The 18,950-nt window shown below is 44.0% G+C and overlaps 3 protein-coding genes across 3 annotated transcripts; 1 reads left to right on the top strand and 2 right to left on the bottom strand.

Moving 5' to 3' along the window:
- LOC128769383 (glutamate-rich protein 6) lies at positions 1-3,352 on the top strand. Its single transcript, XM_053883062.1, has 10 exons — positions 1-52; positions 480-617; positions 685-774; positions 832-998; positions 1,086-1,135; positions 1,198-1,370; positions 1,444-1,526; positions 2,260-2,418; positions 2,511-2,724; positions 3,035-3,352. Exons 2-10 carry the CDS (start codon positions 486-488, stop codon positions 3,299-3,301), a joined length of 1,335 nt encoding a protein of 444 aa, XP_053739037.1. The 5' UTR covers positions 1-52; positions 480-485; the 3' UTR covers positions 3,302-3,352.
- Positions 3,353-3,448: 96 nt separating this feature from the next.
- On the bottom strand, positions 3,449-6,967 carry selenot1a (selenoprotein T, 1a). Its single transcript, XM_053884369.1, has 5 exons — positions 6,769-6,967; positions 5,881-5,991; positions 4,674-4,800; positions 4,083-4,170; positions 3,449-4,023 (listed from the first exon to the last, which is right to left on the bottom strand). The coding sequence occupies exons 1-5, from the start codon at positions 6,906-6,908 to the stop codon at positions 3,899-3,901; spliced, it is 591 nt and encodes a 196-aa protein (XP_053740344.1). The 5' UTR covers positions 6,909-6,967; the 3' UTR covers positions 3,449-3,898.
- A 653-nt stretch (positions 6,968-7,620) lies between these two features.
- kif2c (kinesin family member 2C) lies at positions 7,621-14,614 on the bottom strand. Its single transcript, XM_053883309.1, has 21 exons — positions 14,407-14,614; positions 14,232-14,326; positions 14,057-14,155; positions 13,905-13,953; positions 12,940-13,065; positions 11,957-12,055; positions 11,679-11,776; positions 11,437-11,532; positions 11,285-11,339; positions 11,039-11,201; positions 10,880-10,970; positions 10,665-10,728; positions 10,513-10,604; positions 10,308-10,450; positions 9,007-9,220; positions 8,810-8,920; positions 8,664-8,731; positions 8,511-8,589; positions 8,367-8,447; positions 8,199-8,292; positions 7,621-7,937 (listed from the first exon to the last, which is right to left on the bottom strand). The coding sequence occupies exons 1-21, from the start codon at positions 14,465-14,467 to the stop codon at positions 7,876-7,878; spliced, it is 2,040 nt and encodes a 679-aa protein (XP_053739284.1). The 5' UTR covers positions 14,468-14,614; the 3' UTR covers positions 7,621-7,875.
- Positions 14,615-18,950: the final 4,336 nt, after the last annotated feature.

Raw genomic sequence — 18,950 nt, forward strand, 5'->3', positions numbered from 1 at the left:
AGTTCTCGATTATTATAAAACTTGTCGACAAGTTCGTCTTGGGTTCCAGCTGGTATGAAGTATATCTTATATGTAAATACTAAATTCAATGACAGGAAAAAAACACTTGTTTTTCTTCTGTTCTTTTGAGAATTAAAAGTAGTTTCTCGGATTTAGCTTGAATTAACATTTGATCAAAGGTCATGCCACATTCATTAATATGCCTTCAGTGTACTGTAAGTTCGAGGTGAAAGTCCACATCCTTCACCTCCACAAACAAACACACAATACATGAAAAACAAAATTTGTTTCAGTTTTTCACTCAGAAAATAAAAAGTCCTGCTAAATTCAGTTATGAATAAGTCTCGCTTTGGTCTTGGTTTCAAGGGTTAAGTGGAGCCTGAGAAAGCTGTGACGCAGGGGGGAAATAGTCCTGAACTCAGTTGACGGATTTATGAAAACACATCAATGGCATCTGAATGAAGTTCCTGTGTCTTCAGGTTATCATGAGTGTCCACACCGGGCGGTCGCAGCCTCTTAACTACAACCCCTGCCAATGCATCCGGACCGCAGGGATCCTCAAATACCACCGGGAGTCGGAAAAACCCCCACATCCGTCGACCTCTTTTGATCTGGAGGTGCCATGGCTGAGCAATACGGAGCAAAGAAAGTCACAATTGAGCTGACTCTAGTTCCTTGTTGCAGCCTCCGACGGAGTACCAGGTCCACTGTGAGTTCTGTGGAGGATACGTGCTGCCGTCACCGGACCCCACCATCCAGATGCCGATGAGACAGGTGTGAATGCGGACCTCTTATCCCCACGGTGCAACCGAACATCTCATGTCTGGTCAGACCTCCACGTACTGCTGCAAGGAGCGCCGGGGCCTGTGCCGCATCCTGAAGAACCGGAAGTCCAAGAAGTGCGACTGGGGGTTGGACAGCATGGACTCAGACGACGACTGCTCCACGGCTGACCTGGAGGAACTGCTCTTCCAGGGAAAGGACGCGGAAATGCACAAGTACGTTGTGGACTAGCTACACAGCTTCGCGATTGATGCTGCTCTATATCGCGCCCGTCCAAATCCTTTGGGCTTTTTTTTCATCAGAGATCCGAGACTCAACATGGATGGAGTCTTCCTGCCTCAAGATGACGAAAGTGAGTCTTCACCCTTCCATGTCACATGACATCTGATGGAAAAAAATGCCACGCACTTCTAGCGGCCCTGAAGGTTCTGAGAATTCGCCTCCCGCCTGCTCCGTTGAAGGGCTGCTTGACCCGGAACAGGCCCGCTAGCATGCCAGAGAAGGCCTCCAAAACCAAAGAGGAGGAGCCGTTCACGCTGCCTGAGTGTGACCACAAGCCCCTTACTTTTGGAGTCTGTCATCATCAGGTGATGTTCACCAGCTGACTCCATCCAACCGTGTCCTCAGGCTCTCCAACTGTGCTTCAACTCTTGCCTGCAGGAAGGGGGCGTATTCCTCCAGAAGCATTACTCCGACGGAGAGACGTTTCTCACCTTGTTTCCTGACGGCTCAGCGCAGATCTTGTATCCTCTCCATCAAACCAGCTCGATAGAAAATGTTTATAGACATATGAAGTCCATACAGGCTTCATCATTGTCTACCTGAAATAACGGCTGAGCCAATGAAATATTCTGGATATATACGTATGCTATTTTGTTAATATTCTAGTTTACAGACTGGATCAAATTTTTTTTTTTTTTAATTTCTCTAATGTCTCCAATGACTCTCCATCCTGGTCACTTGAGTTGCGATGCTACTGCCACCTGCTGTCCGATATACCCCATTGCAATTAATAATGTTTCAAAAGCTAAAAAAAAAAAGTATCGATCACTGAGATAAAATCCAGGTGGTGAAGGGTGATACATTTGGATCACCAGCCACTGAAAGTGACTTGACTGACAGGTCAAATTGTGAGTGTAAAAAAGGTTTTCAGACACCCTTAAAAGAGAAACAAAACTATATTTTTGAAAGTTTCAAAATATCAGTTCTCAACCTTTTGGTATCAAAGTCAACAAATAACAGGATATGTTCAAAACTGAACATCAATAAAGAAACCATCACATTACAGGAGGGTTTCCTGGAACCTTTTTTTTCCCCACCACTGTATGTGCTGTTCAAACTACGACACGCCTGTCGATGACGGAAATGTATCGTCTTTAACCGCAGGGATTCATTTTGGTTTATAAAACTGCAATTCTGTTTTCTTCAAAATCAGATTAAATGAGTCGTCACTGCTCCTTATTGCTGTGACTCCAGCTACCCATCCGGACTCTTGGCTCTGGTGGTCGTGTTGACAAAAGCCAACGGAAGAGTTTGCATCGTGTACGACGACAGCGGCGCCCCGACTCAACCAATCAGAGCCATCTTCCAATCGGATGGCAAAGTCACGTGTTACCATGGCGACGGCAGTGTATGGTGAGGAGGTTTAACAGCTATAGTTCGGCCTGAATGTTAGTCGGGACACAAATCAATATGACCACCTGACGTCTGGGTTTGTTGTGCGGCAGGCTGCTCATGGACCGGTCCGGCGGTCAGTGTCTGAACCAGTCAGGGGTCAGAGTGCGTCGATGGTCGTGGAGCCCCTCATCCACCCCCTTGCTCCCAGTCGTCCTGTCCCTCAACCGGAACATCGGGGTCCGAGTTATGGGACGGGAACAGGTCTACCTGTCCTTTCTGGCCAAAAGCCAACAGGCCCGGCTGAGCGTGGGCTGCTGCGGCCAGGTACGCAGATCAGCTCCCACAAATCCCATCTGCTGAAGCTCTTGAGCGTCTTATGGGTCTTCATAAGTAGCTTAGACCAGATTAAAAGCAGACTTTTCTCGTCTCAGAAACAATGTTTTTGAATCAAGATCCAAAACGCTAGAATGGAAAGAGCAGGTATCAAAGCTTGCATATTAACCAGCTTCAACCTTCGTAAAATAAGTGACCAATTCATGCGGCATGTTTCACAAATACAGTTGGTTGGCATTTGTTAGGCATTTTATTTTCAACAACTGTTCTGCATTTAACCCCATGTCACATGACTGCACAGTGTGTGAGCTCCAGAGAGCAGCGGCCCTCCAGCCCGCTCGTGCTGAAGGAGGAGCTGTGGGTGATGGCTGCCAGAATCAAAGTCCACTTGACCATCCAGAACATCCACAACATTCTGACCGGGCCCACCCACCCTCGTCTGCAGAAGGCCTCCGTCAGCCCCAGCCTGCGAGCGTGCGCGCGGAGAGTTGTGGAGGCGTGCGCCAACGCCAGGCTGGACAACAGCGAACAGTCTTACATCGAGGACTGCCTGCAGGATTGCCTCTAGAGAGCTGCGGGTTTCTGTTGCCAGGACAACACCGCAACAAACTTAAAAAAAAAACAATCACAAGGTATGAAACGGCATCACCAACTATGAAATCGAATAGTAAAATCATACAGGTTGGATTAAAAAAAAAAAAAAAAAAAAATCACTCCACAGTTGAATTGTTACAATACATTTTATTAATCCTCTCATTTTCAGTGATGTAAATATAAAAATTATTCAGAAATCATAACAAGACACATATTCCCAATAGTTCTCTGCGTTAAAACAGTAAGGACATATATGAGCTTCATCGGCGCACGAGCTGAGATGCAGCTCTGAGGTGAGAATGGAAAGTTAAGGACAATCGATGGAAGGTTACTGTCTCATGATGGGGAACCGCAGTAGTAGCACGAGAGACGGGGCGCTCCGGGGTTAGCGGCGGGACGTCTCTAAGGAGCAAAGAGTGATGAGAGCATCCAGTCTGCGCCGGCAGTCTCCCTGCCTTCAGCGCAGACCTTCATAAACATCACGTCACGGCCCGCTGAGAGACCCTCCGCCAACCTGGAGACCACAGACCAGCAGCATGAGGCTCGGTCGCACGCTTGGAGAGCACTGGTGTTAGGAGTGGTGGAGGGGGCCTGTGTTCATGTGGACGTTCATCTTCATCTCATTATCCAGGATCTGGACCAGCTGCTGCATGGAGGGAAGGTGGCCCGACTCCAGCTTGGACCAAACGGGCACATCTGCGGAGAGACCTCGACAGTCATGAATCCCACCAGCAGAACGGAAGTTGTGAACTCACCATTCAGTGTGATTTCAAACGCTCCTGTGGACATCAACTGGTTTTCTATCATATTGCTGAAGAAGAAGACCATCATGCAGGCGTAGATCTGAGGAAGAAGGGAGTCCATCATCAGCATAAAAACAGCACAAAAATATACATCTGCATGTGATCTCAGCTGAAGCTGTTCAGAGGTCATGTGATGAAAATGAACAAGCTCCAGAGTGACTTGGCAAGTTGGTGCTAGGATCCCATCAAAAGGCGTACAACCTTTTTAGCGTTTGGTTTTTATTTTTGAGTCAACACAAGTGTTGCCGCAAATACATGAAGCAGCTGAGTTTTGTTTGCTCCTAGCCTGTTAGTCCGGCTCTTGTTTCTGTGAAACCAGGCAGCTCACAAGTGTCTAACACAAGTCAACTGAACGCAACACGACGATCCGGGAGGAGCGGCAGGTCACCAGAGGCACATTAGCAAACATGTAATGACATCCTGAGGGACACACTAGACTGTAGCAAGTTCTTCATTCTCTCAATGCAGATGTGTTTCACACGATCTCCACACAAGACAGTTTGAAGAACAGAACTATGGTAAATGAGAGTTCAGAAGCTTTACCTTGTTTCCCTGCCCCCACTCCCAGATTCCTGGGGCTTGCATACCAAGGAGGGCGAACGGATCTCGGCCGATAATGATCAAACCGATGACCAGAAATTTGAACAGAGACAGGAAGGAAGCCACATGACTGCAGGGAAACAAATCCATAGTGTTAAAAGGACTGCGGTCAAGAAACAAAGCAGATGCAGACGGGTGGAAACAGTCCTGCAGACGAAGGATCGCAGTTAAAAGCAAGTTTCACAACATGAGTCAAGATACGTTTGGGGTAAATCCACACAAAAACAACCAGTCCAACTGAAATGAAATGACACACTCAGCACAGTGTTGGGTTTTCTACTCTGTATTTAAATTGAATCATAGCCCATTATTCTGCCGTCTCTCTCATTAGTGCCAGCGAGTCAGTTCCTCACCCAGATCCTTTTGCAAAATCTGCTTGTCAGTCATGATCAGCTTAATCCAAATGTAATTAAACAGCTGTAGGGTTTGGATGCAAGTTTGATCTGTGGCATACACATACTACTGTGGGTTTTATTTGACGACACGGTGAAAGATCTGGACGAACAAGGACCAAACCCTCTGCAGAGCTCATCTCTGGTGTGTTCAGTAAAGTCTTCCGGGCCGGCCTGCTCCAGCCAAGCTATAAATATAACCTGTATGAGAAGACACAGCTTGTTCCATAACTCATAGTACGTTTAATATACATGTGATCTCAAATTCATCTTCAGATATTTTAAGTTATGAAAGATGTGGTTAACAAACAAGGTAAAAGAAAAGCTAAATCTTTCATGTTTAAAAAAATGATCGGTGAGACAAACCAGATGTGTCTATTTGTGTTGCTAGCTTCATGTGAGAAGTAGTTTCACAGAGAAACAAGTGGCACAGCTCAAGTGTGCTTATAATCCTGCTGGCATCTGTCACTGAATTCATTGACCCTAAAGAAGGATAGTGAGCTTTTTTTTAAGCCTTCAAATTTTGCATATTTAAGCAGACACACAAAGAAAGAAAATTAAAGGAAAACTAAATACATAAAATATATACAAACATTGGTGATATTACAAAAGAATTCAATCTCTCAGAGTATGGATCATGTTGTTTTTAAGTGTTCCATTTTCTCCATCTTTTTTGTGTAACCCAGCTTTCATCCCAGGATGAGAGGTCGAATGTTCCATCCCCTCTAAAGCATCAAAAAGAAGGGCAGTGATCTCACCGATAAATGGGTACAGGAAGGTAGTTTTCCCCTTCGATGCGGATGTCTGGGTACCGCTGGTACAAGGCCTGCGTGTACTCCTCAAACACCCGCTTGTACCCTCAGGAAATGCTGCAGGGGACAAAAGAACAGGTTCAACGTTTCACATGGAGACTGTGGATTATAAATTCAATCGATGCATTTACTCATTTGTTATGTCTGTACACGAGCACAAAAGAAAAACACCGTTTTGCTTTGAACTTTCAACCCCACAAATAATGATTTATAGACGTGAACTTTACAGTGGCGACTTAGTGGCAGGGCAACATTCCGCGATAGGAATCTGTTCCTCTACCTCCCACGTCTCAGATCCATGTGACAGGTGAACGTGACTTGAGACAAACAACTCAGATGTCAAGCGCTTTGTTTGTTCCAGGTGAGGTCTGCAGTCCGAGCACCTGCTCTTGAGCAAGGCACTTAAAAATCTGCCGACGAAGCGCCTTATTTGAAAACACAAAACTGAAGTGTATTAAAAAAGAAAATGTTGGTCTTGCACTGCACGTTAGTTTAACGATTGTTAAGAAGAGAAAAAGACAAGGCGACGACCCTGACGCAGACGTACGTTAGCGGCGTTTCCTCGGTTTCAACGTCCGACTTGACATAAGCTTGTTAGCAAAACACACTGCATCCGGTTTTTGACGTCCGCCCCAAGCGTCAACATGTTCACCGTAACAAGGACAAGTTGACTGAGACTACTGACACCACCCAAATTATCGAGCTGTTCAGTAAAAACTGTACGTTCTGGTTGTCAATATTACGCTCAGGTTGACGTGTTTATTAGCGTCGCGCAGGTTAGCTGCCATCTCCGGCCTGAGAGGGCAATGACTCGCCAGATTTTCGTTGACTTACCATATCTGGAACTTGAGCAGCGGCCCCGTCGCAAACTGCATCTTCATCTTTTTCACGCCACTCTGGTCACCCGCCGAGGCGCAACACAGAGAGAGGAGAGCAAAGACAAGGACCGAGATGCGCGCGCTCTTCGTCGCCATCCTTCCTGAGACAGACACGCAGCGTCGGGGGGTAAGCGCTTTATGGAGTCTTTCGACACTTGGCTTTACCGCGCCGTGTGGTGAATAGCGCTCCCATCTGGCCTGGAGGAGCCATTGCACCAATTTGAACTTGGAGCATTGAACTCACAGTTTCAGTAAGAATTGTGAATAATTTCCCTCATTTAAAGGTAATGCAATAATTAGGATATTGCTACTGTAGTGGATTTTGAGCTGCACAAGAAATATTTCATGTTCATATGAATGAATGTTTATTTGACATTTGTATGACTGTTGTATAACATGTTTTTTAAAGTGGCTTGGAGATAATAAATATGAAGCTATGACTTATTTCATGAAACGTTTTCAACGTGTTGTGAGTTCATTCGGACCTGAAACACTTGAAGACTAGACGGTTGTTTGAGATATATATATATACATATATATATACATATATATATATACACACACACACACACACACACACACACACACACACACACACACACACACACACACACACACACACACACACACACACACACACACACACACACACACACACACACACACACACACACACACACACACACACACACACACACACACACACACACACACACACACACACACACTTTTCCCCCATATCTGCTTTGCTGATGGTTTATATGTAGACACAGATAAGACAGGAGAGAGCACAAGTAAAACTGGAACATTTAATTGTCAATATACACAAACAGAATGGAACATGAAAAAGACAAACACATCAAGACATTCAGCTCATACCACAAAAGTCACCTCCCTCCAGTCTTTGGAAGCCTGATCATTTGGAATCATGGTGACAACATTAAAAGACAATGTAACTATTAAACCTCAGAGTGTGAAATTAGTGTTTTTATGAAGAAAATATATTGAAAACATTAAATGCAAGGTGGGAGGAGCTGTGAATATGGCAGAAGTTGACGTCGTCTCAGCGATGCAGCCTTGTAATTCTCTCCTTCTCGACGGCGGACTGAAGCGCCATGACAGTTTCTGTTGGGAAGGGAGGAGTTATTCTTTTTTATAAAATCAGATTCTGTGGAACCAGTCTTTGCACTTAAAACCCATGGGCAAACATCACAGCTCTGTTCCTGATGCCAGTGCAAAAAAGATGGCAGTCAAAGTCGTAAGTTTGTTAACACACTTTTTCTCATGTTTTTCTTCGCTCAGATTTTCACCAACAGACACTTTCCTCCTTTGACTGCATAACTACACCATAAATTTTTTATAAGCAGCGTAATAGTGTGTACTTACCCGACAGCTTCTGGGAGAGGTTGATCAGGTCAGGAAGTCCTGCTTCAATGTTGTAAGAGGTTTGCTCCATCGCTGTGACAAGGCCATTTGCTTTCTGAGAGATTAAACAAAACTGTTTTATCATACACATATAACCAAGTAAAGAAAAGCTCAAAGGGTAAAACACACCTTCAACTCTGTGTAAACCTTCTCCTCCAAATCTGCCACCTGACTGATGGCATCGTACACACTGGTGTCTCCGATTGATTCCTACAGAGGGAGCAGGAAACGTCAGCGAACTGTTGTGGCACTTCCTTTGTGAGTCCAATGTACCTCTTCAGAAGAGAGAACATCAGGCTCCTCTGCCTTTACTGCTCCGTTAGTTTTGGACGACCCGTTCAGTTCCTTCACTCTGTTGAAGAGGAAAAACACATACTGGAGCAAGTGCTTCTGAAACCTCTGTAGAGGGCCGAGTCAAGGTTGTACCTGTCAGCATAACGCAGTGTGTTCATTGTGTACTCGCAGGAGGCCATTCCAGGAGACACCATTGCAATCTGGAAGACGTGGACACACATTCAAACAAATGAACACCAGCAAACTCATCTGAACAGAAGCAGCCCGCTTGTACGCACCATGCAGGTTCTGGACTTCTCTCCAATGAAGGAATCCCTCAGGACCTTGGTCAAAGTGCTCATTCTAAATGGAATGTGGTCACTGTTCTTCCCCAGAGACCGAATGCACTCCTGAGGAAAGGGCAGTGCAGACAAGACTTCAGACTGAAGAAGAGCTGCTGCACTTGTCTGCTTAGAGATGGCTTCCACTTCCTGACCTTCAGAGCCAGCAGGCTGCGGTTGATCTCGGCCGTCTCCACCATGGTGCTGCGGTCGTTGCCGCTCACGTCGGTGCCGCGCTCGTTCCCGGCCAAGTCGACCAGTGAGAATTTGCCGTGCAGTGTCGCGGCACGGTCGTTGCGTCTCAGGACAATTTGAAGGATGGCGTGCGAGCGAGAGGAGTTGGAGTTGGCCGAGGTTTGGCCGGAGGTCCTGGAGAAAGAACATCAAAAAACAAAAGGTTGTTATTTTGCATTTGCAGCCTTTAAATTCTAACCATGGAGACGGAAGCTTTTCCACACCAAGACAAATTATGAGGCCTCTGTAAAGAACTGGTCAGTCGGGCTGTGCTTTGTATAGAGAAGCCCAGATATTTAACATATACACATCTGCAGCAGAGACTTGGACTCTAGTAAGGTACTGCAGTAGCGCTCCAAACGCTAGCTGGGCATATAAATGAAACAATATGGCTGATATAATGCACCACAAATAATACACTATAATTCACAAAATAGTTTAGAATTTTGCTTTTTTAATACACTATAATACAAACAAAATAGTTATTATAGTGTATTATTAGTGGTGTGTTATAATCCACAAAAGTTTGTGTACTATAATGTATTTAAAAAAGCAAAATTATAAACTATTTTGTATATTATAGCGTATTATTAGTGGTGTATTATGATACACAAAATAGTTTATGTATTATAGTCACTCAATTCTGCACCACTTCTGTGCCACACGCTACTGCTAACCTCATAATTCATAGCAAGTCCCAAACTCTTATTCTGTTGTGAGTTGGTTATTGCGACCAAAATGCAAATTCAATGCTCGCCGTTTTCACTCATGTGACAGAAGAGGCCGAACATAGCAACAAAAATACTTCAACACAAAGATGTGCTGTCTTGATTTTGGAGTTTAGTGATGCAGTAGACAAACATTTTGTAAATCCTGCCGAGTTACACATTTTGTTTTGTAACTTAAAAAAACATTTATAGCTTTGCAAAGAGCCAATAGAACTGATAAGGATGCATTTACACTGAATTGTTTACACTTGAGTTTGGATCCCATTATATACTGTTACAGTGGAAGGATTCAGTTTATTTCACAACATGTGTTGCACTGCGGGAAAAATTGGGTTCAGTTTGAGACCTCAAAACCAGCTGCCCCGTGAGCATAAGTCAGTGATGTCAGACGCAATCTCACCAAGATGCCGCTCACATCTGAAGGTTACGCGCTGGTTTGCAGTGTTTACTCACGCCAACGTTACCATTCAAAACACAGGAAAATTGTCTTGTACCGGATGGCGCTGCCCAGCTGGATGCTCTTGATGACGTCCTCTGCCTGATAGACGCAGACCTCCTCCAGACCCACCACTTGGACCTGCTGCCGTTCGTCCTCCAGAACCCGGAGCTTGGCCTTCTTGTTCAGCAGGTCGTACACCTGCAGTCAACGAAACCCTGAGCACACTTTCAAAACCAAACAGTCATCCAGATGTGACGCACCTTCCCGTTGTAAATCTCAAAGAAGCTGACGTAGGCACTGAGATCCAAGCTGGAGTATTTCTTGTGGTTGAAATAAGCGAAAACATCCTGAGCTGCAAGTGAAAATGAGTCAGACGCACTCGAACGTTGTTTGCAGGTCCATCCAGACTGACCTGCCAGAGCGTAGATTCCCTTGGCGCTGTTCTGCTGCTTTCCCGTGAAATCTCCGCCCATCGTCTACAAATAACACACGCGAGATTGCTCCATTGAAACATCAAAATAAAAATGATGAAAAAACGGCAAGACGGTACACGGAAATAAACAATCCTTTTAACACACGTAAATGAATGTCAAGTTAAAAACATGGATAAAAAGACTGAAGACTTACATGAGTTTTTCCACTTCCTGTCTGCCCATATGCAAAACACGTTGCCATGCCGCCCTCAAAGATGGAACGCACCAAGGGTTTAGCTGTAAACCTTTAAAATGAAAGATTTTATTGGCATCCTACGGCCACTCTTTATCCGGTCAAACAAACGGTCAATACTTGTAGATGACTTCATTGGTGGAGGTCTCATCAAAGGAGTAGTCGAACTGGAAGGTCTGGTTGTCCAAATACTTGGTGAGGTCAACCTTCTGTTTGGGCTCGTGGACCAGCAGGGTTCCTCTTCCAGGCACCGAGATCACGTCAATCTCCTTCCTGTTAATCTCTAGATCACAGAAATGAAGAGTGGAGCTCACGGAAAAAGCCCAAGAGTGCATTCGTTTTAGCATTTTAAAAGGCTGCGCTTACCCTGCTTGTTGAATGGGCGCTTGCGGACGCACACACAAATCCTGTGAGGTTCAATCTGCAGGAAAGAAACGCACAAAAACAAGATGTTTTTCCAGTCAGAAAGACCAGCGTGGTTCAAATATGGAAAAGCCACCATGGATCCTGAAACTCACCAGAGCAGAATTGGATATCGGGGTTATTTCCAAGGTCTCTCGGAACTCCTCGATCATTTCGTAGAACTTCTGGTTCGGGCGTGAAACCTCACCGCACTATAAAGAGACAAGTATTCCAGAACTGAAGCCAGGACAATAAGCAATGAGCCAGATGGCTTCTCGCCTTTTTAATGCTGCCATGTATGACATAAACACATGATGGTATAAATAGACAGTGAGCAGGATTAAAGATATACTTGTACCTTCCCTCTTTTCAACTGCATCTCGGAGGGTTTGATGACACACGACTTTCTTTTGTTGTTTTTAATGACCTCTTGAGGAGTCACCGATTTACACCTACCTAGAAAAGAGAAATAACAGAAAGAGATTTGTGGAACAGCCCATGTTACACTCCCTAACCATCTTCCTGCACCACGGCCCACACGATATGACGCATGCAGTCGGCACAGAGCGTGTGCTGCCATTGGCAGAAACCGTGTCTGTAAAGTCAGAAAGGCATCATAACCCATAATCTACGAACCTTTGAGGTTTTTTTCTGGCGCATCGTTCTCCTTGACGTCCTCGCTCACGTATGGCAATGACATGGGAGGGTTGGCCTCATTTTTTCTTCGCTGGTTTGCTAGATTAGGAAAAAAAAAAGCCAAGTACATTTTACAAATCACGCAGATGCAACTAGGCTTGCACGATAAATCACCAAAATAAAAATCACGATTTCGATTCACCCCCGTGCCTGATTTTATTTTTCATTTTCACTCGATTCCCATTCACTTAACTGGATTTGCATCACGAACGCTACTTTCCTTTGGGAGTTTTACGCTGCCAAGTAGCGCTGCAAGCGATCACATTGCTCATGGCTTCACCCTCAGCCAATGACAAAGCGCCTTGCAGTGTTTCACACGTGACGCAAGACTGAGATTGAATAGCTTGATGACAGGTTGAAAACAAACGGAATATGAATGGAAAACCAGGTACTAGCCACAAAAATCAGCCCTCCAATCCAGGGTGTACGGCACATACTAACTAGCATGGCGCACCACTACAGCTTATACAAGAGGCGTCACACCTTCAGAAAAATGATCTTTCTTTAAAGATGAATCTCATGTGATCAAACATATTAAAACAAAGTTGAAACAATGACTGATTCATGGTCCAACTGAACCTTGGAACCGTACAAGAGCCTCATCGCGACAGGCTTTCCCTGATGTTCACAAAGGGGAGATGGAAGGATACACTTGGAATTTGTGCAATAAAATTCATATTTCATGATAAAATGAAATCATGGCAGAAAATTGTGATATGAATTATAACCATAACTATATATATGCAACTATATGTTTCTGAAAGCTTCACCTCAGCTCTCACAGTTGGGAAGCAGATTTAGTTCATGGAAAAAACAAAAGCGTCTTCTTCTCTATACAAACTTAATGTTAAACTGTATTGTACAGGAATCAAAAAGCTGCCGGTCGTTTCGGTGTCATTTCAATCCGGTGAAGTGTCACAAACCATTAGAGTGGGACAGCGCTGATGAAGGAGGACCATGATTGGTGTCCGGATTCCCCAGTTGTTGCTCAGAGCCCAGAGAGGAAGGCGTGAAGAGGCAGGTCTGCCTGGCCTGCGAACGACTGGCAACTGAAAGAAGAAAAAAAAACACCATAAATGTGTGAGGATTGTGAATTGTAATTAACACCCAGGCAGTGCAAAAACCAGAGAATTTTTCTTTCTACAGAGGAGGGAAAAAAGTGCCCATAAGATGAGATTTAGGCTGCAGAACGCCAGTTTTTAGTGCAGCAACACCCACAATTATTGATAGAAATATTACTCAATCTGTGCTACAGTAGAGGTGAACTTCTACAAACTCATTATTTACACATTGAAACAGATTCTAATGACTACATATTGATTTAGTGTCACCAAAATTAATCCATAATAGTGAACAGTTTCCTTACATGGACAGCAAATACTTACTTCAAAAATGCCTATCAAATGACTTTCACTAAATCACAAGAAAGACAGATGTAGCGATGTATAAGTTTCCAGTGCATTTGGTGATGTCCAAAATTGTTAGGTGGTATTTAAGCATCAAGTTTCATGCGTGACTTCATCACAATAATGAATATAAATTTTCAAACACTGGAGTGGATGGAGACCTTCATCTTCTCTTGGTCTTACCACAAGTTATGAATTGAGGTTCAGAACTGTTTTCACACTGTTGTCAGGGTCATTGCTGTCCATGTAAACACTGACAGTGAGAGAAAAGTGCAGCTCTCTCAGGATTGCGACTCCATTTGAAGGTACAAGAGACGCCACAGTTATTCAGGAGCGTAATAAGAGGGGCATGCATGCCTTTCAAACCTGACTCTTCAGCCTTGGTGACGGCTGCAGGAGCAGCTTTTAGAGAAAAGTCATCCATTAGGGCAACACAACCACAGAACAGCCTCTAAAAAGTTAGTGGACGTTGATCTACGTACATGAGGCTGGTGCTGGGATCCTGGATGAGCGTAGTCGACCTTCATATTTCTGTGTAGGGAGCAAATATACGTCACTTCACACGCAGTCATTTTGTCATATCCAGTGGCTACGAATGGGAATTTCTGACCATCAAATGTCAGCTAAAACTCGCCTTTTCTCGAGCAGGTGGAGGCTCAGCAGCAGAGGTGGAGGCAGCATGGATGTGAGGTGCGAGCTCCGGATTGTGCGAGCAAATGTCACTAAACAAAATCTGTCACCACCAACAAGAACAACAAATTAATGGCGTGGAACTCTTCAAGGGGGCTTTCGTAGTTTGCTGTCATAACCTCTTTTCCTCGCACTATGTTCCTCTCATTCCATTCGACCATCACATGGGACTTTGCGGCATCAACAGACTTCACCGTGGCTGCGTGAATCCTGCCTGTTTGGGAGACAGATCATATTATTTAGACACCAATGTGAGTCGGAGAATGAGGAGGAAGCACGACAGTGTGCGCTCACCATCGCTGCGACTGATCATCACGGACAGTCCAACCAGAAACTTGGACAAACTCGGCTCCATTTTAGCTTGAAATACGCAGCAAACTCGATACGTCTGAAAGATTGAAATCCGCCACGTACGAACCCTATTTTATTTCGCTTTATCGCCGTGGAATTCAAAAGAATCTGTAACGGTGTCAAAACTATCGCCGCCCAATATTTGAATCCGTCGCTTCCGTGTATTCAGTCATCTGATTGGCTGATGTACAGCGACTGACGTATAAGCCCCACCCATTTTCTTCTTCTGCTGTCAAAATGAGCCACACGTTGTATTAAAAATGTTTTGTCGCCATCTCCTGACAAACAACTGTAGTTGAACTCATGACAAAATTAGACGAAAATGAAACAAAAATAAATAACTATCTGGAAAATCTCAATTGAATGGAACAATTTTAATTTGCCTTAACGTATTTTAAATTAATAATAAGGAAACCTAGCTTTCTGGAAATGTTTCTTGTATTCATTTTTACGATGGATTCATTGTGCTTTTGTTATAATAGTGAATCTCTGACTTTGTAGTCAACACTTATATTTGTGAAGTCTTATCAGAATCAGAATTAGAAAAACTTGATTAATTCCAAGGGAAATTATGTTCGTAACATGCTCTGTCCTCAACATATCACAATAAATTAAAAAGAAATAATATTATAAAGCGCAACAACAAAGCGATACTAAAGAGCTTAGAAAATGCAAGTTCAAGAAGAATCGTTCATCGTGATTTTTTTCAGTCATGAATTGTACATTTTTATTGCCACAGGAAGAAAGGACCTCCTGTGGCGCTCAGTCTTTGAGTTGGGTAGTCTCAGTCTGTTGGTCCATGAGCTTGTGTATTGGACCAGGACCTGATGGAGCGGGTGGGTGATGTTGTCCAGGATGCTCCTTAGTTTCAGGAGCATCCTTCTCTCCATAACCGTCTCCAAGGAGTCCAGTTTCAGCCCCACCATATCACCAGCTTTGTGGATGAGTCTCTTGAGTCTGTTAGTGTCCGCCACCGTTACTCTGCTGCTCCAGCAAACCACAGCGAACAGAATTGCATTGGACACCACCAACTCATAAAACATCCTCAGCATTGTCCCGCAGACGTTGAAGGACCTGAGCCTCCTCAAGAAGAGGAGACAACTCTGACCCTTTTTGTAAAGGGCCTCAGTGTTCCGAGCCCAGTCCAGTTTATTGTCTATGAGGACTCCAAGATATTTATAATCCTCGACCATATCCACATTGACCCCCCGGTTGGAAACGGGGGTCACAGGAGTCTTGGTCCTCAGTAGGTCCACCACCACTTTGCCACATTGAGCTGCAGATGGTTCAGCTCACACCAAGCAACAAAGCCCTCCTATGGATATAACTATACTTATACATGTCATGTGAGGTTTTTACAAGGTGTTTGAGGAGATTTAAATAAACATTCATTGCTCAATAAATAATAATAATAGCATTGGCAATAAAGTTGTTTCTGATTCTGATTATTATTATTGTTGTTGTTGTTGTTGTTATTATCATTATGTCGGTTCACGACATACTGCAACAACGGATGTGTATTATCAAATCTCTTGACATTAATTTGGGTCACGAGACATATCTTTGAGTTCATCCGTTTGTAACTGACGATATTTCATTTTGATCCTGAACTGAACAAGTCTCGTGTACCTCGACAAATGCGTGTTATACCGCCCCCCACTGGACATTGCGAAAACTTTCCCAGGACGCAGAAACCGCCAGGTCGTCTATAAATTACTTTATTTTTGTTATTATTATTATGAATAAAAACAATAATACAAAAGTAAAAATAAATCAAATATCAAATATATGAAGAAGAAAAATGGACAACATAAAATAAATGTTTGGGTAAATAATTAAAATAGTTTAAGTGTGTTTCATATTTTCAGTTATTTTATGAATAATTGCACCATGAAAATATGTACTCCTCCATGTACCACTGAGCTAATATAGATGAATATATTGTGTCTAACCAAAATCACTGCCGGAAAGAAAGGAGCTCCAGCAGCGTGTTGGTTGGACGTCTAAACTGGTTTAGTGCTTGTGCAGTGCAGCGCAGCAGTGTGGTGCTGTTCCCTTCTAAATTCACAATAGTGCTGCTGCATATTTTGCTCCCTCCTTGTACGACCGCAGGTATGTTTGCTCACATGCTCCATCTCTCCCCACACCCCGACCAGCAGACGCAAAAAGTTCAGCCCCCGATGACATCAATAACCCGGGACAGCTGAAGGATGACCCCATAATGCAGGTCAGCCTTGCCCTCAGTGTGTGGGGCTTCATCTCTCCCTCTTTGATTTGACCCCCCCCCCCCCCCCCCCCAGCCGAACCTATACACAAGCCGGACTTGTGTATACACTTTTCCTGCGAGCTGAACGCTGACACATGACAAATCAAAGGTCTAATAAACAGCTTGTGCTGAACAATTTCCCCCCACCACCACCAAAGGATGAAAAATAAACACATCTCTGGCCATTTGCTGGGTCTGTCTGTCGGCGACTGGGTGGCCCAGAGCCGCTCGGTGTGAGGCCTGGGACCCAGCCACAACTGTTTCCTGTGAGCGGCCCAACCCCCAGAACTTCTCCACAACTGGCTTAGTGGGTGGTATTCCCCTCCCCTCCCCCTCCTCTCCCCCTCACCCCCTCCTCTCCCCACCATCCTCTGCTCCTCCCCCCTTTTTTTCCCTTCCCTCCCAAGCTCATGAGCTGAACACTTCCTCAGTATCTGTGCCGGGAGTCTCATTTCACTATCCTGATCTGACTGATATTCCCCCAGATTTATGATTATTTATTACATTTATGGTGGCATCAGGACTGGATGCTCTCAGCTCACAGTGGTGGAAGCCCCGGGGCACACCCAGGATTACATCTCAGCTATAGCTTTGGATCACTTCGGTCTTGCCCATGAACTGCAAGAGGAGCTGCCTAGGCCTCTGTATTTTATGTGCTGCCCCTGCGACCTGACCACTGAAAACTATCTGTGTTTTTTATTTGTTACCACTCAATGTTCATTATTTTTATGAGTGATTCATGCAGTTATTGCCTCCGAAAGTCAACGTTATGACCCCGATCTTCTATTTTTAAAATGCTGACTCTAAAATGAATGTTTTTCAAACAAGACGTTTTTTTTCTCACTTCATTTGTGAACCATCTCAGCCCTTTCAGTGAACCTCTTGCAGCAGCACGTCGCTCCCTCTCTGTCCAGAACATCCCATTTAATAAGAGCAGTCCCTTACAAAGCGATCGTGTTCGCTGAGTCGCCGGGTAATTTCTGTCCTTGTATCTGTCGCCCTTGACTCCATTTAATAGCTCATTTTCCTGAGGAGCCTATTTCCCTGAATGTATAGAAATCGGTGGAGGCCACGTCTCTGTTTCCTAAATAAACAAATAGAGCAACCAAGGCACTCACCACCCAAGATGGTGAAAGAGAAAAGAAAGGTGGGAAGGACCTGTAGATGGTGGAAACTGGAAAGAATTTTTGTTTATCTCCTGTTTCTTGTAGCGCATTCTATTGTAAGAAAGCGTGAGGAAAAATAATATACTTAAAAAATATTTTGATGGAATAACATTAGGGGCAAAATGAGAAATAAATGTCATCTTTTATACTTTGATCATCTTCTCCTTGAGAAATTGGATTGAAGATGGACAGTAGCATCGTCTGTCTAAATTCTGCACAGGCAAACAGACAGAAAAAAAGACTGTCTGAAAGAAAGAAAGAGAGACATATAAACAGACAAAAAAGAAAGGAAGAAAGACAGGAAGAAACGGACACATAGAAAGAGACAGGTAGAATCAAAGAACAACGGGAAGGGAGAAAGAAAAGACAGAAAGTAAGATGGACTGAAAGAAAAAGACAGACAGTCAGACACACTGAAAGACAGAAAGAACTGTTATTTGTTTATGCCTTTCCTGTATTAGTTATTGCAATTATTAGCATCATCCTTCTGCATTGAATTCAGATATGATATCATTACACTTCACTCACTACATTACTAGATTAATATTATGATCTTATAGAGTTCAGAGAGTAGGCAAACAGTATGGTGAATTGTCATCGATTCATGACCCATTGCTCATAATTTAATCTCACTTTTCAGAGCTGCAGAAAGAGAGGTTGAATCTTACATCACAATCTCAGGGACCCAGCCAGACTTCAGGGGCATCTGCAGATGGAACTTGGGATGAGAACTAGCATGAATCCAAGAATACTCATCCCAGAAATTATTATTATGACCCAAAAACAAAAGAAGTGGGAGTTGGCACATTAGAATATGCAGAAGATTGTATTCTAGTCTTGGAACTTGACCCATATATGCTGAGGTGATGGTCTCCTGCTTGCTCTGGGTCCATGACCACACAAGGTTTACCATGACTTTTACATCAACCACAAATAGAGCAGCCTTCTCTGAACCTAGCTCCTGTGCTTGTGTCCACACCACCCCTTCAATACTGAGGGAAGAGTCGTCTGGTCACTTGAACTCAACAGGACGCCACACCATTTAGACAAAATAC

This window comes from Synchiropus splendidus, chromosome 13 (assembly GCF_027744825.2).
Source record: "Synchiropus splendidus isolate RoL2022-P1 chromosome 13, RoL_Sspl_1.0, whole genome shotgun sequence".
Classification (NCBI taxonomy): domain Eukaryota; kingdom Metazoa; phylum Chordata; class Actinopteri; order Syngnathiformes; family Callionymidae; genus Synchiropus; species Synchiropus splendidus.